Source organism: Sarcophilus harrisii, chromosome 4 (genome assembly GCF_902635505.1).
Source record: "Sarcophilus harrisii chromosome 4, mSarHar1.11, whole genome shotgun sequence".
Taxonomy (NCBI): Eukaryota; Metazoa; Chordata; class Mammalia; order Dasyuromorphia; family Dasyuridae; genus Sarcophilus; species Sarcophilus harrisii.
In genome coordinates this window covers 359,289,939-359,306,991 of record NC_045429.1, presented here as the reverse complement: position 1 = coordinate 359,306,991, position 17,053 = coordinate 359,289,939, and the positions used below count along the sequence as shown (strand labels likewise).

The 17,053-nt window shown below is 40.3% G+C and overlaps 1 protein-coding gene across 1 annotated transcript in view; it reads right to left on the bottom strand.

Annotated features, from left to right (window-relative positions):
* The window catches only part of NTRK1 (neurotrophic receptor tyrosine kinase 1), a 36,349-nt gene that overhangs the window by 9,856 nt on the left and 9,440 nt on the right, over positions 1-17,053 (bottom strand). The window contains exons 5-12 of the mRNA XM_031966798.1: positions 12,692-12,822; positions 12,363-12,505; positions 3,911-4,049; positions 2,593-2,919; positions 1,806-1,823; positions 1,555-1,610; positions 1,051-1,153; positions 219-362 (exon numbers count right to left, since the gene is read on the bottom strand). Coding sequence (XP_031822658.1) covers positions 219-362; positions 1,051-1,153; positions 1,555-1,610; positions 1,806-1,823; positions 2,593-2,919; positions 3,911-4,049; positions 12,363-12,505; positions 12,692-12,822 — 1,061 coding nt within the window. The remainder of the gene's footprint in view (positions 1-218; positions 363-1,050; positions 1,154-1,554; positions 1,611-1,805; positions 1,824-2,592; positions 2,920-3,910; positions 4,050-12,362; positions 12,506-12,691; positions 12,823-17,053) is intronic.

Sequence of the window (17,053 nt, the reverse complement as noted above, 5' to 3'; positions counted from 1 at the left end):
CTCCTATCTAGCAAATTGTGATACTTTAGGATACAGGGGCTGACTTTATATTTTTTGCTGAATTACTGACCGGGGGACTCTCTGAGGATGACTTTCTCTAGCCTGGGGTTAACCACAGTGGATGGGCAGGGAAATAGGAGTTGGGCTGGGGAGGGGCTCTGTGGCTGCCAGGGCTACCAGTTTGCCAGCCTGGAGGCCTACTTTCCCTGAACCCTTACAGGCGTCACTGAAGTATTGTGGATTCTCGATGATGTGCCCCTGCAGGCCGGATCCCTTTCCCTCAGGAGATAGGGAACTGTTTCCCAGAGTCATGAAATGTAGGGACATGGCCAGACTGTCCTCGGGGGCCAGGACCGCAGGACCTAGGAATGGGGAAGAGCCGTGTTAAAAAAAAAAAAAATAGGGAATCGGATGCCCCAGTGTGCTCTCTCCTCACCCACATCCTACCACGTGTATGGTCGGGGGAGCGATCGAGAGACCCCACCCCACTGCTCCCCAGCACATACACCTAGGCATCCCAAAGTCGGCAGTGTTGGTATGAGACTCCAGGCTCAGGATGGGGCAGTGGTGGTTGCTCTTGGCTGAGCTCCTGATTAGCCTCAGGTCCCCATGGATACTGCAGACACCCCTCTCTCCCTCAGGACCCCAGGTCTCCCAGAATCACTTAGTGTTTGATTCTGATCCAGCCGCAAATTAGTGGCTGTTGCTGCTAATACTACCCCTCCCAGACACACACACAGGGAGGAGAGAAACAGGAACACAGAGAGAGAAAAACAGAGATGGACACAGAGAAACCAAGAAACTGAGGCACAGCAGGGTACCCAGACAGTGAGTCACACTTGAGACACAGAAATAAAAAGATGCTGAATGAAGGAGAGACATTAACTAAATGGCCCAGAGGGGGTTAGGAAACAAAGAGAGGCTGAGAATCAGCAGGGAAAGGGATATTTAGATAATGGAGAAGCATCAAGGCGGGGAAAGAGACTGAAGACACTGAAAGACAGCAAGTGACAGAGACATCATCCCACTTGGGGCCATTCTCTAGCTCACGGTTGATTCCGAACTTGCTTCTCCGGCCACATTTGTTGAGAAGAATGAGTAAAACCAAGAGAAAGAGGCAGGCAAAAACAGCTAAGCCCACTGCCACTGAGACCTGGAAGAGGAGGACATGAAAGGGTCGCTGATTGCCCTCATGAGCTCTACTCTCTCCTTAGGCTATTTCCCTCCCTAGATACCCCCAGCTTCCAATCCCTACTCCTTTCTATTTCACAGGGAACCCAATTCTGTTATCTTTTCTCTTCCAATAGTCCCGATAGTACAGCTTTGGCCCAAGTGGGGATAGCCAGGTATTCCTTTCCATGAAACCAGTCTATTGCCGCAGGAGGAGTTCTCAGTGCAAAGGGAGAAGGACAGAGGTGTGGGGAACAGTGAGATTATGCAAATGTATGTTATTCTGAGTCAGATGACTGACTCCAACCCCTTCCTGTAGCCAGTAGTTCTCTGTGCCCTAGCCAGCTTCCCCTAACTCTAACCAGCTCTTATCTCTATTCTCACCCCAAAATATGAGTCTTCCTTCTTCTCCACGGGGTGCCCAGAAGTGCTGTTGGTTGCTGTGTAAGGACGAAGAAGAGTAGATAGTGATAAGCCCTGTTCCTCCCCCTCGGACCCTTGCTCCTTCCCATCTCTCCAAAAGAAGCCAAATGCTTCCAATAAACAAAGCACCCATTGCCTCTCCACCCTTCCCTAACCAAAGACCAGGACCACATGCTCTCCTGACTCGGGAGAAATAGGGGTGTGATACTTACCTCCCGGGGAATAAGAAACTACAGTGGAGAAAAGAGAAAGAGGAAGTCAGTGAATTGGGAAACATTAGTGAACCTCCCCCCTTTCATCCCCAGCTGCGTCCCTTCACCCAACAGGGAAGAGAGAGAGGAACAAGGAGTGAACCCGGTCTCAGGGATGAATGTGGGGACAATGAAAAGAGGGACCATTTCCCAGTGATAGCAGAGAATGGGTGGAGAATAGAGACATCACAAAACAGGGGATGGAACAGGTATAGCTGTCCCTTCTCCTCTGGGTTACAGTGGGAAGGAGGAGGAGTCCCCATTGATACAGGGACTTGGAGCCCAGGTGGTAGTGATGACAAAGGGGGTAGATGTGGTGGAACGGGGACTGGAGGCCCAGACACTGAAGAAAGACTGAGGGAAGGGGCAGGAGTGTTGAGTGAGGAAGAAGAGAGAAATCATGGATCCCGGGAAATTTTTAGTCCATCTAGTCCAATGCCTTCATTTGGTAGGTGAGAAAACTATTGCCTGCAAGAGGCTGGGGGGAGCGACTTTGCCATAAATAACTCAGAGTAGAACTGGAATCTCTGAGTCCCAATGCAGCGTTCTTTGTCTTACATCATGTGGGACACCAGGACCTCTGGGTGCCTCCAGAACCTTCCCTGTGCCAAATGCCAAGGAAGGGCTCAGTCCCTGGGAGAAGGCAGTGGGTGTGGTGGGCAAGCCGCGCCATCCCCGCCCCAGGACTCTGATCTGTGTGTGTATGTGTGTGTGTCACAGGGAAGCCGTTCTGGGAAGGGCCGCCTACCAGGGATGGGATCCTCGGGTTTGAACTGGAAAGGATTGTCCATGAAGATAAAAAACCGAGAAGCAACGTCCCGGCCACCAGGGTTGGAGGCTTCCAGGGTATAATTGCCGTTGTTGACGTGCGTGGGCTTGTTAAGTCGCAGGCAGCCGTGCTGCATGGTCTCGTTGGCTGCCTGCTCCAGGAACTCCGTGAAGATGAAGTTGGTCTCATTGAGCACGTGGCCGTTGAAGCGCCAGGTGATGGTGGGCGGTGGCTGCCCGTCCACGGAGAAAGGGATGCACCAGTGGTGCTGGGCAATTGCTTGATGGAGATGCACCTTAGCTGGGACTGTGGCCCAGGACGAGCGGGGAGAGAGAAGGAGAGAGCCACCAAGTCAGAGAAGTCGCAGCCAGAGGGACCTGAAAAGTCAGGCAACACAGTCCCCCCTATCTGACAGAGGAGAAAGAGGAGTCCTGGCAGATTCAGTGTCTACAGTAACAGCTATTAAACAGCAGAGCTGGGGATTAAGCCTGGGCTCCTTGCAAGCCAAAACTGACAATTACCTTATGTCCAGTTGGCCTGAGAGAAAGTATCCCATAGACTAAGGAAATTAGGCTTTGGGCCTAATACCTCAGATACCAGATTTTAGAAAGAAGTTAGATAGTAGGATTATTTTGTAACAAGACCTAAAGAATAGTTGTCCTAACTTAAGCAACAAGCATTTAAATTTGGAAAAAGAAAAAATTAAAATTAAAAAAATAAAAATTTTTGGGAAAAGAAAAAGTAAGAGGCAGGGCCTAGAAAAATCAGGTATTGGGCCCAGAAAAACCCAAGTGGGATGTTGGCTTTTCAAAAAGGGATATGATATTTAATTTATATCATATTGCTTGCTAGACTGGAGAGGGAGAAAGTAAAGGAGGGAAGGAGGGAGAAAAATTTGGATCCCAAAATTTTACAAAATGAATGATGAAAACTCTCTAAATGTGTATTTGGAAAAATAAAATACTCTTTTAAAAAAGGATGTGAGATCATAGGCTTAAAAACAATCAGATAGTAGATATAAAGGAACCAAGTATCTAGGAGAAAAGACTAAAAAAATCTAATTATCTCAATCACTCAAATCTTTGCCCTTGAAAAAATCCTACCCCAGCCTCCTAAATGCTGTTCTCTGTATCAAATTCTCTTGAGATTTTGAAGGAACAGCTGTGGGGCAGCTGTGGACACTCCCCCCTCCCCATGCCTCCTATTCCCCACACCATAACCCCTCAGAACTCAGACCTAGAAAAGACAGAGGTCTTTTCCTCCTGCCCCCCAGAGACCATGGGACTGAAGGACTCACAGGAGACGTTGATCTGCACAGATTCCTCCGACCTGCCCACATCATTCTCAGCCCAGCATGTCACATTCTTCCTGTTGAGGTCGCTGGAGACATTGACCAGAATCAACCATAAGGAAGACAGATTCCCAGATTCCAGGGGCTAGGAGAGAGGGGGATCAGATCAGGGAAAGCCTTCGGGAAGAAACCGAGATTTATAAATTTTAGAGCTGGACCTGAATTTGGAAAGCTTGGGGTAGAGCCCCTTTAGTTCACAGATGAGCAAAGAGAGGCACAAAGATACAGTGATTTTCTACAAGTCACAAAGCAAAGATTTCAACATAAAGGATTCAAATGCAGATCTTTTAACTCCAAATCTGGTGGTTGTTCCAACCCCGGAACCCAGGTGAGGGGAAGGTACATCACACCCTCAAGGGGATAGGGCACAGACTAAATATTCTCTGGAACTGGAAACTCTTGTCATCTCTTCTGGCTTTGGATGGACAAGAAGAGGGATTTCAGGAGAGAAAACTGATGATGAGTTTGTGGGAAGTGATGGAATACCGTGAAATGCCTCCTCTCTCTCTCTCTCTCTCTCTCTCTCTCTCTCTCTCTCTCTCTCTCTCTCTCTCTCTCTTTGTATTTATGCTTCTCAGAAAATTAGAACTCTTTCAGGGAAAAAATGCATAGTACATGCCTAACAAATACTTGATGAATTAACTCAAAACATGAATGAAAAAATTTGAGAGCCTAAAAGAAAGGAAATAAGATCTATATAACCCAGAGATCCACAAATTTCCTACACTAAAGGTGAGACCTACATAACCTTGTTCCAAACCTTGTGAACTCTTGAGCTTTACTAGAATTCTAACAAAAAACAGAACTATACAAAGAAAAGAAATGGAAAAGCATAAGAGACAAATGATACTTCCTCAACTTGCCTCAACTTCTCAATAATATATCTGTATTCAAGATCCTGAGTCAATGATAACACCATTTTTATGTAACTTTAAGGTAGAAATATACAAGTAAATGTTTAACAACTGTCTCTCCCTCCCTACTCTGTCTCGCTCCCTACCCCAAGTACTCAAGAAATACACTGTTAAGTTTAATTAATTTAATTAATTAAGTTTAAATTAATTAATATTTTCTCAAATGTAGACAATCAACAAAATAAGTCAAGACCTGATTTATAGATTTGCTTATGGCGCAAAAACTCACACTGAAAATTTCACAATAGGTTCTGGAATTCTATTTTAATTGGTTTCAGCATTTGCCTGTCTTGAGGTTTACAAAGCATTTTTCTTAGAATGACCCTATGAGGAAGTTATTGCATGTTTAATTCTCTGTATTAGTGTCTTAGTCTCCTACTATACTGTAAACTCCATCAGGACAAGGATTAAATCTTACCTAAGCTTTTTAATGTTCTGCAGCATTAAGCATCAAACCTTTGCATGGAGCAGTATTTCATAATTTTTTGGGGGGGCCATCACATCGCAAGTATTTTTATCCTCATTTTACAGATGAGAAAGCTGAGGCCCAAAGAAGTCAATCGATTTGTTTTGATTGGCCCACTTTTTTAACTTAAAAGTAAATGCTCTTTTGACTACACTGCAAGGACAGCTATATTCAAGGACTAAAAAGTAGTCATGAGGAAGATGGTCTAGCTTTTTCTGCTTGACCCTAGAGGGCAAAACTAAAAACAATGGGTAAAAATTGCAAAGGGGAGGATTTAGATTTGACTTAAGTATTATATGGATTAAAAATTGGAGCAACTCAAGAGTAAAGTGGACTCCCTAGGGAGGCTGTGGGCTCCCCATCTCTGGAAGTCTTCAAACAAAGGCTGGATGGCCATTTGATCTGTTAGATATATCACAAAGGAAATCCTTCTTCAGGTATGAGTTGAACCAGATGTCCTTCTTACTCCAAAATTCTATGATTCTGTGACTTCCCAGAATCACAGGCCAATAGAGCAAGGAGGGACCTCTGACCATATGTTATTAGACCATAAAGCACAAAATATTAGATCTTGAAAGGACATTAGAGCATTGGTTGATAGAGTTGGCAGAGAGTTTAAGAAAAAGTCAGAACACAGAATGTTAGATCTGGGAAAGACCGAACAGCAGAAAAAGCCAGCATTAGAAAGCAACTTAGGGCACAGAATGTCAGATCCTTAGAGAACATTGAGTCCGAGCCTTTCATTTTCCCAGCAGAGGAAATTAAAGTTAAGGCAAGGAAATGACACGCAGAGTTAATGGCCAGGACAAGGAGTCAGGTTTTCAGACTTCCTCTCTCTCTCAGTCTAGCACTTTTTACTTTATTAATATAGCAATAGATGGGTTAGAATTTTCCAGGGGAATTATCACCAAGGATAATAAATAACTGGGGATCTAGTTTACAATAAGGATGGACATCAGAGGAAAATTCTGCAGTGGCCTTGGTCAAGTGTGTGCTCAGTGTGACTTTGGATATACCCAAGTGGTTATCATCTATACTAAAAATTCAGGTTTGCCTGTATAAAAAAGAGGAGGTAAAGAAGTAAATCTCTCTCCATTCTTCAAATTATAAGGGAGAATGAGATGTTCCTTAACAATAGAAGAAGGACTTTAACAAGAAAACAAAGAAAGGAAAAGGATCTGGAGACAGAGAGGAAAATTTTGACCTGTGTTAAAGGGAGGTTGAAGGTCAAACCAGGAAAAAGGGAAGATAGTCCAGCGAACATTTTGAGCTAAAGAACAGATGAGACTTTTCCCAAAGAATAAGAGAGATGAAGCTCCTGACGAACAGATCATGCTTTTCCTTAAAAGAAATAACAGTGTGGACCTGCTGGTGCCATTGAGTGATAGATAAAAACCATTCCCAGAGATATATCCAAGACATGACAGAAGACCTTTCAAGAATTGTTAATCCATTCCTAATGATTCATATGGGCCCAAATGATACTGATAAGGAATCTAGAAAGCATTGTTAAATATCTCTAAGTCTTGGGCAAGAAACTCAGGGGCATGAAATAATACCCATTAAAGGCAAAAGGTTTAAAAGTGAAAGGCGGATTTGGAAAATAAATAGTTAAGAAGATATTATCTGAGAATGAGATTTGAATTTCTGGACCATGATACAAAATACAGGAATGACAGGCTCCTGGTCAAGGACGAAGTATACCTGACAAGCACTAATGTAAGAATGAATTTGCCTGGAGTCTTGCAAATCTAATAAAGAGTGATTTAAATTAAAAAAGAAAGCAAAGGGAGAACATTGCCAACATATATCCAGCAAGCTAGATGCCATAGATAATAGCATCAATATAAGAAGAATAGCACTAGAGGTACTCAAACTTTCATAAGATACAAAATCTAAGAAACAAGATGGTAATAAAACCTATGACCTCAAATGTCCATACAGAAATGCACAAAACATGGTTAAAATGCAAGAAAAACTAAAAATACTAATATTTGAGGAGAGATCTTACCAAATAGCTCAGACTTCAGGAAAGAACAAGGGCAGGTATTAGAGAGATCTTAAAAAAAAAAAAAAAAAAAAAAAAAAAGAAAGAAAGAAAGAAAGAAAATAAGTGACTTATCCATAATCACATTACTGTCTGAGGCTGGATTTGAACTTAGATCCTCCTAACTCCAAAGACAGTGGGTACCACCCAGTTGCCCTTCCTGAGGCCTTTCTTGATCCTTCCTACTTCCCCCACTAGCTTGTACTTTTTCCCCCATAATTATTTTGTAAATAGGCATTCATGTGCTTCTCTAATAGGATATAAGCTCCTTGAGGGAAAAGGGTTTCTTTTTTGTCTCTTTATCTTCTGTGCTTCATAGCACAGTGTCTGACATATAGTAGAGACCTAGTAAGTACTTGCTAGGAACAATGCCAGAAGTGGTCAAGATTAGAATTTGTTGAGGATAATGAGGAAAACCAAGGACAATATAAATGTTTGATTTTTTAAAAACTGATATTGGGGAAAAATTTAGAATGCAATAAAGATTAGGATGATTACTCAAAGTGGCTGCATTTTCAGTCTCATGATGTTAGAGAGAAGGTAAGATCACTCAATTCTGATTTTACTTGATTTTTTTTCTGCCAAAAAGAATGAACATTGAATGGGAAAAGGCGGAACAAAAATGACTAAGGGGCCTGGATTAGAGAGTTTCTAAGGTTCTTTTCAACTCTAAAACTAAATCCAGCTGTCCTTAATGAATTCAAATCATCAAGGTCAAATGAAATATATCCCATTACGCTGAAATAACTGCAAGATGTAACTGCAAATTAATTTTGCAGTATCATGGATAAATGAAGAGATAACACAAGATTGGTGATGGGCAAATAATGTCTTGAATTTTTTTTAAACTGAATATAATCATCTTTAAATTATAAGGTGGTGAGATCGGCTTTGGTTTCTGGCAAAACTCTGGAACATATTAATTAAAGAAATGGTTGGTGAACGTGAAGGAGTAGGGATCACAAAGGGTCATCCTACCTTAATCAAGAATGAATCTGGCTAGACTAAACACATTTCCTTTTGTTAGTGCAATTGCTTGGCAGGTCCCTAGACAAGTAAAATGGTTTAAACATATTTTGCTTAGATTTTAGGATTTGATAAAATCCCTCAAGCTAGATGTGGGCTAGCTGAGAGTAGTTGGATGTATTTGTAGTTGACTTAAGTCATGGATTCCTGGTAGAGGGAGGATTTCATCTAGGTCCTAGATTCATTGTGAGAATCAGCCCCCTGTCCTTCATCCCTGATTTGATTGCCTTTCTGCCTGGCCATTTCACAGAGTGACACAATTTCAAAGTTGAAAACAGTCATCAGACCCCAAAACTAATCCCTAACATTTCAATGTCAACTTGTATTGAAGTCTTTAGAGAATGCCCCATGGATCTATGCTTGATTTTATGTTTATTACCAGCATGGATAAAGGGATGGGTGGCACATTTTTGGATATGTGTTCTTATGGAGCATTTTTGCCTGACCTGTGGCAGAGCCTTCTGAGCTCCTATTGGTCTGATCAGCCACAAACAGCCACATTATCCCTTGACTACAACATAGTGATATCATTTTGGAAAGACAACAACCAACCAAGACTGATCAATAGGCATGATCCAAAAAGATTAACAGGCTCAAATATTGGGGTGAATCTAGTAAGATGAAACTAAAAAAGTATAAATGTTAAAGTCTTGCCCTTAGGTTCAAGAAATCAGCTTAACAAGTTCATGATAGCAGAGATAGGGAAAGATTTATCTGAAAAAGATCTCTGAATTTTAGAAAATTGCAAGCTCAATCAGTAACATAGAATGGCAGCTAGGAAAAAAATAATCTTAATCACTTTAAGAGGGGGATAGTGTCCAGGAATAGACAGTTGATAGTCTCATTTTACTCTGTCCTGGTCGGAAAACATGTGTAATATCTGTATTATTATAGCTACAACATTTTAGGAAGGCCACCAATACACTATAGTATGTCCAAAGGATTGCTTCAACAATCTACAATTATTTAATCTATAGAAGAGAAAACCTAGAGAGGACATGATGGTTGTCTTCAAACATCTGGAGCATTGCCATATGAATGATGAATTAGAATTGCTCTTCTTAGTCCCAGAGGGCAAAACAGGAGAGATGGATAGACGTTGGACAGATGCGTATTTAGGCTTGAAAAACCTTAATTTTCTAATAATTATGGAGCTATTCTAAAGTGGAAGGGCAGCTTGTGACTTGCTCCTTACTGTAATTCTTCAAGCCAAGGGCTAAGATGATATAGAGATGGTTAGAGATCTTACAAAGATGTTCTTAAGATATGAATTGTATTACATGATCTCTGGAGACCCTGTCAACCAAGAGTGTGCTGGAGCCAGTTTACACTGGCTCGCAAGCAGCAATAATTAAATTTTTAGTATGAGCATTTATATCTCAGAAATCATTAGATGCTACAAAGCTAGACTTACTATTTTATTATCTAGAAAATGATAAAGAAAACATTAATAATGGGCAATAAACTTAAAAGCATATATTTTTTTCAAAGAGCTGTTTGTTAAATATTTGCCAGCATAGCACTATTTCAATTTTGAGATTTTTATCATTCCATAGAATTACTCTAGAGATGAAACCAGAATCAAGAATGGAATCTTGACTGCCATTTACAACCTGGGAAGTAAAATGGGAAAATCCATTGACCTCTCTGGATCTCGGTTGCTGAAATGCCAAAATGAATCTGTTGACTAATTAACCTCTAAAAAAAGTCCCTTCCAATTCTGAATCTATGATCCTATAGTTGACTAAATAGGAAGACAGCTCCTTAGGAGAGGAAGTCAGACCTAGGGTAAGTACCAAGCATTTGAAGCCAGAATATTTGAGCCAGACACCAGTAAAAAAAATAGCATAGGTCCCAGATATGGTGGCTAAAATTCACTTCTTTCTTCTGTAACTCAGTTTCTTCATTCTATGGTTCTATGGCTGTTCTAAAGCAAGACTTTGCCAAGGATTCTGCAGCTACAGAAAAAATAATTAAAATTTAATGTATGATACTAATAAGAGAGTTGCAAGGTATTAGAGAAGGAGATCTAAAGGGGGAAATCAGGAGCTGACTCTGAACTGAGAAATGTGAATTTATAGGATCATAGATTAAAACCTGGAACTGGAAGGGGACCTTAGAAATCAAAGGATCACAACTACAGACCTGAAAGGAACTCAGAAACCAAAAAGTCCAATCTCTCATTTTACAGATAAGATAAAAGTTCTAGAGCTGGATTCAGGAAGATTCAGTTCAAATCCTAAATTGGATACTTAGTGGCTATACAGCTTCGGGCAAATCACTTAATCTCTGTCTGCCTCTATTTCTTCAGGTATAAAATGGGGATAATAATAGTGCCTACCTCCCAAGATTGTTGTGAAGATCAATGAGATATTTGTAAAGTTCTCTGTAAACTTTAAAATGTCATATAAATGCTGTTTACCTATGATTATTATCATTCTGATGATGATGATGACTTGTTCAAGGTCACACAGGTAGTAAGCATAGAGATAGGGTTTGAAACCCGTCCAAATCCAGTCCAAATTCCCATCCCCTTTTGACAGATCTAGTGTCTTGACCAAAGTCAAAAAGACCCGAGAATAGAATCTAGGTCTTCTTAGTCCAAATTCTTCCATGCCAGTGAATTCCAGGTTGGATCCTTCATGAGTTAGCTATAAAATCTTGGGTAGATCACTATAGCTATCTTAGTTTCCTTAATAAAAATAAGAATTATTTCCTCCCATGTACCAGCCTCACAGGTAGGTGGTGCAGTAAATAGAACACTGGGCCTGGAGTCAAGAAGAACTGAATTCAAGTCCAACTTCAGACTTTCACTAGCTATGTGATTCTGGGTAAGTTAAATCATCATAATAAGCTTGAAAGGGAAACGACAAACCACTCAATATCTTTGCTAAAAAACCCCAGATGTGGTCATGAAATCAGGCACAATTCAAACAGGTGAACAATAACAACCTACCTCATAGGGCTTTTATAAGAAACAGGAAGAATCAACAGACATTTTCATAGTACTTTAAGACAAATAAAATACTTTCCCCTTAAATACCCCATCAGGGAAGTTTACAAGCATTATAATTCCAGTTTTACAGATGGAGAAACTGAGACTCAAAGATATAAAGTGACATATTACATAACCAGTAAATGACAAGTGCCAGGATTTGAAGTCACAATTCCTGACTATATTTGATAATATTTCTACTGCTTCACTAACTCTGTCTTCCTATAAAATAACATATATAAAAGAGCCTATTGAACCACAGAGCACAAAACAAATGCAAATTGTGATTATAATTCTTTAGAATATATTATTCTTAAAATTACTCATAGAAACATGGGTTTTGGACTGATAGAGAACATCTGGTACACCCTTTCATTTTGCAGATGAGAAAACTGAGATCAAGATGGATTAAACTGATTTTCCCAAAGTCTCACAAGTGATGGTAGCACGTGGAAGCTGGTCTTTTGATTCTCAATCCATTGTGTTCTTTAACATCACTGTGGGAATAAACAGTTTCTTGCTGCACCAGAACACTGAGTACTACTAGGAATGGCTAAGGAAGCCAAGAAATCACCTTCTATATGAGCATATTATCCTTCATAGCACTTAGGATCCACAAAGGACCTCAGAGACGAGACTTGGGGTGCTGGGGTGCACATGAGTGTTTTTTGCTCTATTCTACTCTGCCACCCATGGAGTGAACCCCAAGTTCCACCAGGTCTTTTTGTTCCCTACCACTTAGCATGGTCTAGGCACTTATAGGTGCTTAATAAATAGTGACTGATTGATTGCTTGGGTTCCAGGGTATGAAGGAGTCTTTCTTTTCATTCTCTCCATATTTATCTCCATGCTTCTGACTCCTCTGTCTCCTATTTCTGAGCCTATTTGAGTACCTCTGTCCCAACTCTCTATTTCTATTTCTTGATGCTTTCTTTGTTTCCATCTCTTACCACCACAGTGGCAAACTCAGATAGCTCTTCAATGTTCCAGCCAGCCCAGCTCCGTCCCTGGCTCTCCATCTGGCAATTCAGTGTCACGTTGTCCCCTACATTCACTGTAGCACTGGACAGCTCAATCTTCAGCAGGGGCTTTCCTACACCAGGGAGTGGTACATAGAAAAGAGAGATTATCAAATTAGGGACAAAGCTTGTCCTCTCACTCCTAAACTGTTGCTGACCTTCTTAGAGAACCTGGCTCCCCAGCACCAAAGGTGTCCCTCTAAACTCAGATCCAACCCACCAACTCCAGAGACTCATCTCTCTCTTCCAAATCCACCTACCACAGCTGTCATTGGGCATGATGGCAGCCGGCTCCTGGCATGGAAACCCCAGTTTGGCCAGCCCTTTGTCCTCCCAGCGCTGCAGCCATTGAAGAGCACAGGAACAGTTCAGGGGGTTTCCAGTCAGAATCCTGAGAGAAAAGGCATGAGTATTTGTTGAAGAGCCCATTCTGTTATGATGAAAAAAGAGCCTAGATACTATTTTACAGGAAATCATCAAAGAGAACTGCCCAGAGGTAATAGAATCAGAAGGCAAAATAGACATTGAAAGAATTCATCGAACACCTTCTGAAAAAGACCCTAAAAAAATTAAAATTCCAAAGAAGAGGCCATTCTATGTTTATTACATTTAATGAATTCATTCATAAAACAGAAGATAGCAAAATGGATTAAACAGCAGAATCCAACACTTATTTTCTTTAACATAAAGATATTTGAAACATAAAGATTCAAATTGATTCAAAAGGAGTAAGAGCAAAATCCATGAAGTTTAAACTACATTCAAAAAAAATCATGACTTCAGACAAGTAAAAAGCAAAAAAGCAAAAAAAAAAAAAAAAAAAACTTGGTTAAAAGAGATAAATAAGAAACCCACATGGTACTTAAAAGTACCATAACATCAATATGTAAAACACATGCATCAAATGGTATAGCATCTAAATGCTTAAAGAAAAATTAAGTTAGTTGTGGGAAGAAATACTAAAACTATAATAGTGAGAGTCCTCAATGTACTTCTCTCAGATTTAGACAAATGTAGCAAAAAAAGAAAGAGAATATATTAGCAACCTCAACATAATTTAAGAAAAGTAAAGTCAAAAGAAAAATATTTATCAAAAACTTACTATATGGCAGATACTGTGCTAAGCACATTAGCATATTTATATGTGATAAACCTCTGATTATTAGTGAATGAAAATAGAAAGGAATGAATATATTTCTCAGCTGCATACAGCAATTTTACCAAAATGGAGCATGGGGCATAAAAACCTCACAAACAATCGAAGAAAAGCAGAAATATTAAACACATCTTTACTAACCACCATGAAATAAAAATATATTTGATAAAGGACTTTTAAGAAAGAATTAAAAATTCATTGGAGATTAAATGTCTTAATCTTAAAGAACTGATGGGTCAAAGAACAAACCACAGAAACACCAGATCATTTCATCAAAGAAAATGACAAAGATAAGATTTCCTGTGCAGACTGAGGGATGGAGAGAAGGAAGAGGGGAGAGAGGGAAGAAAGGAAGGAAGGAAGGAAGGAAGGAAGGAAGGAAGGAAGGAAGGAAGGAAGGAAGGAAGGAAGGAAGCAAAGAAGGAAGGAAGGAAGGAAGCAAAGAAGGAAGGAAGGAAGGAAGGAAAGAAGGAAGGAAGGAAGGAAAAAGAAAAAGGATGATTTAGAGTGGGAGAAACTTGAGGACAGGGAGACCAATGAGAAACCCTCTTACAATAATTCAGACAGGAGAAGCTAAAATAAGACTGTTGTAGCTATGTGAGTAGAGAGAAGGGGAAATATATAAGAGACTTTATGAAGGTGGAAATGATTAAATTGACAGTAGGATGAGAGTGAACCCTTAATCAACCAAAGTGAAAAAGTAAAACCACTTTTTCATTACTTTGAATATAAATCATTTTTACTTAATTCTGCTCTTATTGCTTCCTCCCAGGAGAACGTAAGTTCTTTGAGGTCAGGGACTGTTTTTATTTTTGAATCCTTGATGACTAGCACAGTGTCTTGTATGTAATAGACACTTCAAAATATTTGCTTAATTGGCTGTGTGGGATGAGAGGGACTCCTTGGTCAAAACCAACATTTGAGGTTGTCAACCAAAGTCACTGGGAAGCTGGTAACACCCCCAACAGTAACAGAAAAGTTGGGAAGAGGGAGAGGCTGGGGGGAAAGATAAATTCTGTTTTGCATATGTTAATGTTTGAGATGCCAATGGGACATTCAGGTCTAGAGATCCACAAGACAGTTGGTGACAGAGCTGGAGCTTGGGAGAGAAACTAGGATTATATATAGAGAGAGATTTGGGAATCATCTATCTAGAGATGATGATTGAGCCTATGGAAGGTGATAAAATCACCAAATGAGATCACGGAGGGCCTTGAAGGTCACCCACTGTTAGATGGTCATGCTAATACACTACCTGAAAGATGATCTATCCAAGAAGACTGGGAAGGAATAGTCAGATAGGTAGGAGGAAAACTAGGAGAAACCAGAATCATAAAACTAAGAGAAGAAAGAACATTCACAGGGAGATGGTGACTATTACTTTTCAGATAGGTCAAGAAGGATGACAATTGAGAAAAGTCATTAGATTTGGTTTTTTGTTTTTGTTTTTTGGAGACATTTCGGGTGAAACAGCTTGCCCAGGGTCACACAGCTAGGAAGTGTGTGAGGTCAGATTTGAACTCAGATCCTTCTGAGTCCAGCACCAGTATTCTATCCACTGCATCATCAAGCTGCCCCTGTCCCCACCCCACCCAATTGACAATCAATCCCTGGCAGTTTTCAAGAGTGTAGTTTCAGTTAAATGATGATGATGGAAGCTGGATTGCTGAGAGTTTAGAATCAAGTGAGAGTAAAGAAAGTGGAGTCACAAATTGTGGAGGCTTTTTCAAAGAGTTCAGCCACGAAGGGGAGGAGAGGTAGCAGGGATAAATTAGCCAAGTGAGAGGTTTTCTAAGGATGGGAAAGACACGGGAATGTTGGCAGGTAGTAGAGAGGGAGAGACTGAAGACTGGAAAGTGGTGGTAAAGATAATCTGCTAGGAAAGATGAATGGACATCCCCAAGGGTGCACAGGGATTTACTTTGTTAGGAAGAGTCACTTCTTCATTTGAGAGTAAAAGAGGAGATATTGGAGGAAGACGTCTGAGTGAACCCCAAAAGGGATCACAGAGAATTGGACATGGCTGAAAATGACTGAGCAACAGAATATCGCCCTTGAAGGTTCACAAAATACTTTATACTTGTTGTCTTTTTTGATTCTCACCACAAACCTGCAAGATAAGTGGTACAATTATCATCTCCATTTTATAGATGAAGAAACTAGAACCCAGGAAGGTTGTGATTTCCTAGGGTCTCCCAGCTAAATAAATATCTGAGCCAGGATTTGAATACAAAGCTCCTGGCTTCAGAATCATATACATAGATGTAAGGGGAACAGCTAGCAGGTCAGGTTTCCTGAAACACAGAGCACAAGAAAGGGAGTAATATAAAATGAAAAGGTAGACAGGATCCCAGATGGTGAAACATCAGACTAGATTGGATATGTTATATAGACATTAAGGAGCCATTGAAATTTTCAGATAGTTAAATGATATGATCAAATTTGTGTTTTAGGAACATCATGCTGTCGAGCAATAGGAAATGAGTTTAGACATCAGCAAAAACTAATCTTTCTGAAGGAAGAATGGTACCATGGAAAGAATATTGAATTTGGAGTCAAGACACAGCCTTGGTCGAGAACTGAATATTAATCCTATGTCTTGCTATTTCACTTACATGATCTTCAAAAAAGTCTCTCCCGGCCTCAGTTTCCTTAACTTTAAAATTAAATAGTTAGCAAGATGATCTTCCATTTTTAAAGCTATTTCCTGGAGGTCATGAAATGGAGGAGGAGAAGGGATGAGGAGCTAATGGCTCCCAAGAGACTATCCTTCCCTAGAGAGTAGGAAGATGATAATTGGATGTTTGAGATAAATACACTGTTGCTGTTGTTCAGTCATATCCAACTCTTCATAACCCCATTTGGGGTTTTCTTGGCAAAGATACTAGAATGATTTGCCATTTCCTTCTCCAGCTCATTTTACAGATGAGGAAACTGAGGCAAATAAGGTGAAGGGAGTTCAGAGCTAGGAAATGTCTGAGGCCAGATTTAAATTCAGTAAGATGAATCTTCCTGACTGCAGGCCCAGTATTCTATCCCCTGAGCCACAAAACTGCCCATGACAAAATCATTGGTAAGAATAAGAATCATCTCAAATCCCTCATGTATTTGTTACCACCAGAATTTTGAGCCAGGTCAGGGCTTCTAAGGACAGTGACTAGAGATGAGAGAAGGGGGTCATAGAATTAGCATATCTGTGATTGAAAGCTGGATAAATATATCTCCTCCCTTCCATTTCTCTGTTGAATTCCCCTACAATTCAGTTCACTTTGTAATGGCATTACAATTACTTTCAATAAACTTTGCCCCCTGACTAGGAAAAAAAAAAAGAAAGAAAGAAACTTTGACTGATAGGATAAAGTTGTGGCTTGGTCATGTCTGATGTCTGACTCTTCCCAATCCCATTTGGGATTTTCTTTGCCTTTATCATTTCCTTTACCAGTTCATTTCACAGATGATGAAACTG